The sequence below is a fragment of the Sinocyclocheilus rhinocerous genome, unplaced genomic scaffold (genome assembly GCF_001515625.1).
Source record: "Sinocyclocheilus rhinocerous isolate Xijiao unplaced genomic scaffold, SAMN03320098_v1.1 scaffold1211, whole genome shotgun sequence".
Taxonomy (NCBI): Eukaryota; Metazoa; Chordata; class Actinopteri; order Cypriniformes; family Cyprinidae; genus Sinocyclocheilus; species Sinocyclocheilus rhinocerous.
In genome coordinates, this window is record NW_015670979.1 from 483,269 (window position 1) to 489,149 (window position 5,881).

The following is a 5,881-nucleotide window of genomic DNA, read 5'->3' on the forward strand; positions in this document are numbered from 1 at the left end:
CCGATCACCTCATGTAGTTTTGTACTAATGAAGGGATTTTTACCATTATAGGGTGGCATAGTTATGTTCAAATACTATGTAAAATTTTGCATTATAGGTCCCCTTTAAAAAAGTAGTATTGCATTTTCAGTAGTTTCTGGCTCATGGATCCAACAAAAATGAATTAAAAACTAATATAATATAATACAGCTAATATAATACAGAGAACAGGAGCATGCCGGGGGCATTTTTCAGGATTTGATATCTGGGGTGAAGACCAAAACAACAGGGGCTTGTAGGATGTCTGGGGGTATCCTCCTCTGAGAGATTAACATTTTATATACAAGATCATTCCGATCACCTCATGTAGTTTTGTACTAATGAAGTAAATGAACAACATAACATGTGGATATGATCTCAGTGCTTGTTCGTGTCTCTTTTCTTTTCCTTTTTTCTCTCACAGTATGGTCCCTCCCTGAAAGTAATTAGGCAGATGTACAAGTAAACATTACTTGCTGTGTTTCGCACATGTGCGCGATTATTATTAGTAACATTACTCAATGTTCTAATGTTTTATGGCCTTATTTGCCTTCAAAAATCTAAAAGATGACTGTATTTCAGTCATTAAGAGCCTGATGAAAGGAAAACGTTGTCTGTGTGAGACTAAATAATAGACTAGGTCCACCCACTGTCACAACATTGTAAATGAGGCTAATAAGAATGAGGTATTAATTAACATAAAATGTATTTGTTAAAGTAAAAAAAAAAAATGTTGGGACGTTACAGTGAACAGCATGAGAAGTGTACAGTGTTATGATGAGTTTGCAAACACAAAGTTTTGGGTTTGAATGTGTTTCTGAATGGTTATTTAGCAGCTGGCTTTGGCTAAAATTTTCACAAAGCAACTTTTTAGGTTTTAAAGCTGAATATCTAGCCATTTCTGGTGTCAGATGTCCAAAAGAGCATCCAAACCACAACAGATTAATAGAATCCATTAATATTATCAGCACTTATTTGTTTCGACTTTCTTTTTGAACAGGTTTCTTCAGAACAACATAATTCAGATGGTCTCAAGCTGTGCCTTCGGCGGACTATTCAGTCTAGAAAAACTGTGAGTTCTTTTTTCTTATCTTTCACTTCAGATCACCTTTTTAAAAAGACTCAAAATATTCTTTCTGTTCTGGTGTTACTGATAGTCAATGCCATTTCTTGAACTTCATGAGAAGCCAGTGAGAGAGGTGTTCAGACGTCTCCAGCCGAACTGGAGATGAGAAATGAAAGTCCCAGATTGAATATTGAACAATGTGCCGCCCAAGATTGTGGCATGTGTTCAATGCTTCTTCTGCTATTGCTTTAGGTGTGGAGCACAATGGCATCTTTGGGCTGTAGATCGTTCTGCTCATGGGGCAGAGTAGGCACAGACTATTGTTTAGTCAATTGTCCCAGAAGTGAGGAAGGACAAGCTTTATCCTGAGAAGATGATTAGGAAAGTCAGCTCTAGATGATTAATGACTTCTTACACAGTTTTGTAGGAATTACAAACTTACCTTTTCCTTTCTATTCCAATCAGTTTTTAGTTCATTCAAAAGCATCTCAGAAGAAGCACAGTGTATGAGTCAGAAATGAGTTGCTATGCTCGTATTCATTTGGATTCCTAATAGGGCAATTTATTATTTTTGTGTCTGTAAATCAATACTTTGGACAATTTAATGCTTAACCTTGACAGGGGTTTTTGAACTTTTTTTTTTTTTCTTTCAATTTCAAGTCTGTGTTTATAATTAAACGTTGTCTTTTGTGCAGGTTTCTCAGCCAAAACCACATAACATATTTAGGACCTGGTGTATTCCGAGATCTACACAAGTTAGACTGGCTGTGAGTATGCATTGCAACACTTTAATGAATTAGAAAAGGGGAAAATGGCTTCTTCTTGCGCTTTTGCATCAAATATCAATCAAAGAGTTGAGACCGTGGTCAAACTGGAAACCATCAATTGGCCACTATTTGTTGTTTTATACTAGTGTCATGAAGTTTTTAACATTTTTTTTACATTTATTACATATAAAAAGTAATGACTACAACAATACAGTAACATACATATTTAGTGTATCTTTGTCATTTTTATATATTTTTTTATATTTTAATATTTTCTGTTTATTTTTTATGTTTCAAGTGTTTATGTTTTGTTTACTAATGAATTTTTTAGTTTTTTCTTGAACTTCATCCTATAGTTTGGCGTTACACAATATCTCATCTCATATTTAGTAATATTTGTTTGTTTGTTGTCTCCTTTGTTAAATAGATGCTTAATTAAGTTCTGCATAATCACACAGAAAAGATGTGGTCTGTGGAATAGCTCTGAGTTAGTAGAATTTGGCTCTGGAAAGTGCTGAAAATAGAATGTGGTTTTGCAGAAAGAAGCTGAGAATTACTTGGGTGGCTTTTCGGTTGCCAAACCCAGACGCAGGTTGGGCAGATTTATGTAGTACTTGAACAAGCACAGTCACTGACAGAAGATTTGCTAACAAGATATTTCTTGTTTTTGTGCAAAAAAAAAAAACATTTAACATTAACATTTAACATTAACATTAACATTTTATAAAAGACATTTCAGTTATTGTATAATTTTTTTTCCCCTCAGAGTGTTAGACCACAACCCACTTAAAACCATTACCCGGGATACGTTCATCGGTCTGAGGTCACTGACATTTCTGTAAGTATCTTGGTGTTTTAAAACATTTCATGGTGATTCTTCACTGTGGCATTTTGTTTAATAAGTTGTCCTTACAGTTATCTCTTTGATGAAAATGCCAAGCTTTGTTTTATTGTATATTTAATCAAGCTTGTCCCTGTTTCTGATCCAATTGTCTGACAAGAAATTGAAAACTATTTCTAGGATGTTGTTTCATGAGTTTAAAGTTAATTTGACTACTTTTCCCCTGTGTTTTCCTGTTACTATGCACTAAATCAAGGCAATGGCACAATTCCCACAATGATTTGAGCTGTTGAAGACATATCTGAGTTTAGCAGTACTTTTGCGTTCACTTGTTGGTTACAAGTATCCAGGCCCGGATTGGCTAATCGGGAGCACCGGGAAGATTCCCGGTGGGCCGGTCTGCTTTTTTGGCTGCGAGGGCCGGTGTTGTCATTCCACTGGGCTGAAATATGGATCCTGTCCCTAGACTGCCTGCATTCACAGCAGCACCACTGTTTTTATTTATTATTTTAAGCAGCCCATATTACTATTTTCACTAGACCATATCAATAACAAATTCTCAATTGATAATTAATCATTCTTTTTGCGCAAATCATTGTTTTATTTGTGAAGTAGCCGTTTAAGAGAAGGCTTTAAGACCAAGCGGAATCCTCTGCTGCTCCCGCGTCACAGCGAGCGGGACTCGTTCTAATGGCAATTCCCTTCACCGTCTGCTTTTTGATTTTGATTTTTGATCAGTTTGGGTGAATGCAAACAGCTTATTGATCATGAGCCCAACATCCAGCAAGGCAGGAAAACATTCAATCTACCTGAGGGAATACGTATTTCATTGTAAGTTAATGCTGTTAAATAGAGAGAGAGAAAAAAACTTTTAGCGTATTCTTAAACTTGGACCTTATTATTTAAGCCTACACTCTGTTAAGTTTCCTTTAATTGAAAAATATGCATTTTCATTCATTCAAAGGCTATATGGTTGCAATATTATTTGAGTTCAAAACTTTAAGTGGCATTGTTTAATGCTTTATTAACTGACGTTTCATAGACTTTCAGTTGTTATGCTTTCAAATGTCATGCCATTTGTAATATCACAGTATTTTCACCTCCTAAATTACTACACTTGTGAAGTCACAATTCTATAATTGTACAATTTACTCAGGCCGATGACGTTTTTTGTATGACATTCAAATTCTTTTTAGAATAATTGTACATAAATAGGTTAAGCAATATTTCTGAGAACTTTTTAACTGCAGGCACACATAGCATTATGGTATAGTACAAATATTTGGAGCGTCCCTTATTCTGTCCCTTATTTTCTTAAAGAATAAACACTTATTTTCTACAAGAATACAAGAATAAACGCTATTTTCCTAAAGAATAAAAGATAAAGAATCACAATTGTCCCTTATTTTCTATTTCTGAAATTAATTGGCAACCCTAATGATGATGTAATTATCTTTTGACCTTAGTTGTTGGAGATATGCGAGCAAAAAATAATAGATAAAAAAGGATAATAGAAAGTGCAAAGGCGGCACTGAAAAGGGAAAAAGCCAGTACAAAAAAAAAAATACATAAAAAAAAAACAAAGTGGGCCGGTCTAAGGCATGAAACTCCAGGACTGAAAATGAGTCCCACTCCGGCCCTGCAAGTATCATCAAGAGAATGTCAACAGAAAGGCATCTCATCGTTCAAGTAACAACAAAAGTAATCTAGGGTTCACTAACCCTGAAACTCAGCTAATTTTGTTTCTGCAACAAGACTCAGCAAACCATCTCTGAGACAACTTTTTGATCTTTTCACCGTAACACAGAACTGTCTGTACCCACAAGAAAGCTAACAGACATTTTACACTTATAGATTTCAAAATGTGGGTTGCCTGAAGGCCATTGTGCAGCCATTTGTACAAGTAGTAAGAAATGCATTATCATAGTCCCTCATCAGAATGTCTTTAATATCCCTGGAAATGTCCTCTGGCTTCTATTTTCACTGCTGAGCCAGAAATTACTAGAGTACAAAAGCGATATTTATTTGCATAACTGTTTTTTGTTCATTTTTTTCTCTCTTCTCACTCATTTTCATTTATATTTTATTCTTTTTCTCTTTTCCTCTTCCTTCTATTATTTTCTTATCAATGTTCTCTTCTGATTACTGTCTTCTTATATTATGAAATATTTTATTTTGTCCTTTTTAGACTCTGTCAGAACCTGTTTTCTATGGGGCTATAGTCTTTTTTCTAAAGACAACAACTAAAATCCAGTGACTTTATTGTATTTTTATGTTTATGTTTTTTCATCAAGATTTTTTTTACATTTTACAAACATTTTGATGAACATAAAATTAATATTGTTCATAGAATATAGATGGATTTTTGTATTTTATTCCTTACTTATTTCATTTAAAAAAAAAGATTTTAATAACATAATATCGTGATAAATTGACATAATATTCTCTAGGTTGTGCATCAACCCTCTTACAATCATATTTTTTTCCTTTTAAAGTAATGAACTACTCTAAAATATCCCTCATTTTATCTTATGTTTCGTAACCATTTTCAGTAGATTTAGTAGAAATATTAGCATTAGCAAATAAAATGAATTCTAAGTTTATTATATCTATTCGCTTATTTATTTTATTTTATTTTTTTATTATTATATTTTTATTTTAATTATTTATTTTTAGTTTCTCAAACTGTAAAAGGCACTTAGATCATAGAACGACCTGCTGGTTTTCAGGCTGATCGTGTGTTTTTCGTTGGGTGGTAACTGAAATATTAAGATTATTTCAAGTAAATCTGAAAACTGACTTTGTGGCCCATGTTTGCGCTGTTACATGATTTGCATAATTCATTTAGTGAACCAGAATCTTTACAAACTCAGACACTGTGTGCAAATAAATTGTGCATTCTTAGTCAATTATAATCAGAGGCGGACTTACCCATCAGGCAAAGGTAGGCAACCGCCTTGGGCCCCCAAAAGCCAAGGGCCCCCTAAAATGCTTTTCATCAACGAGATGCACATTAAGCACGGACAAGCGAACAGCTGCTTTTTATGGTGTTTATCACCATGACAACCATCTGCGAGTCCGAGTTGAACACACTTCTCGTGTATCCTGCTTGTAGCAAATGAAAATATCATGCATCTGAAGCTGTAATTAAATATTGAGCAACAGAGCGTATTATATGTTTATTGTTTT

The 5,881-nt window shown here is 34.1% G+C and overlaps 1 protein-coding gene across 1 annotated transcript in view; it reads left to right on the forward strand.

The window, feature by feature from the left end:
- The first annotated feature begins 1,024 nt into the window (after positions 1-1,024).
- The window catches only part of LOC107734460 (relaxin receptor 2-like), a 39,015-nt gene continuing 34,158 nt past the window's right edge, over positions 1,025-5,881 (forward strand). The window contains exons 1-3 of the mRNA XM_016546432.1: positions 1,025-1,090; positions 1,780-1,851; positions 2,618-2,689. Coding sequence (XP_016401918.1) covers positions 1,044-1,090; positions 1,780-1,851; positions 2,618-2,689 — 191 coding nt within the window. The 5' untranslated portion in view covers positions 1,025-1,043. The remainder of the gene's footprint in view (positions 1,091-1,779; positions 1,852-2,617; positions 2,690-5,881) is intronic.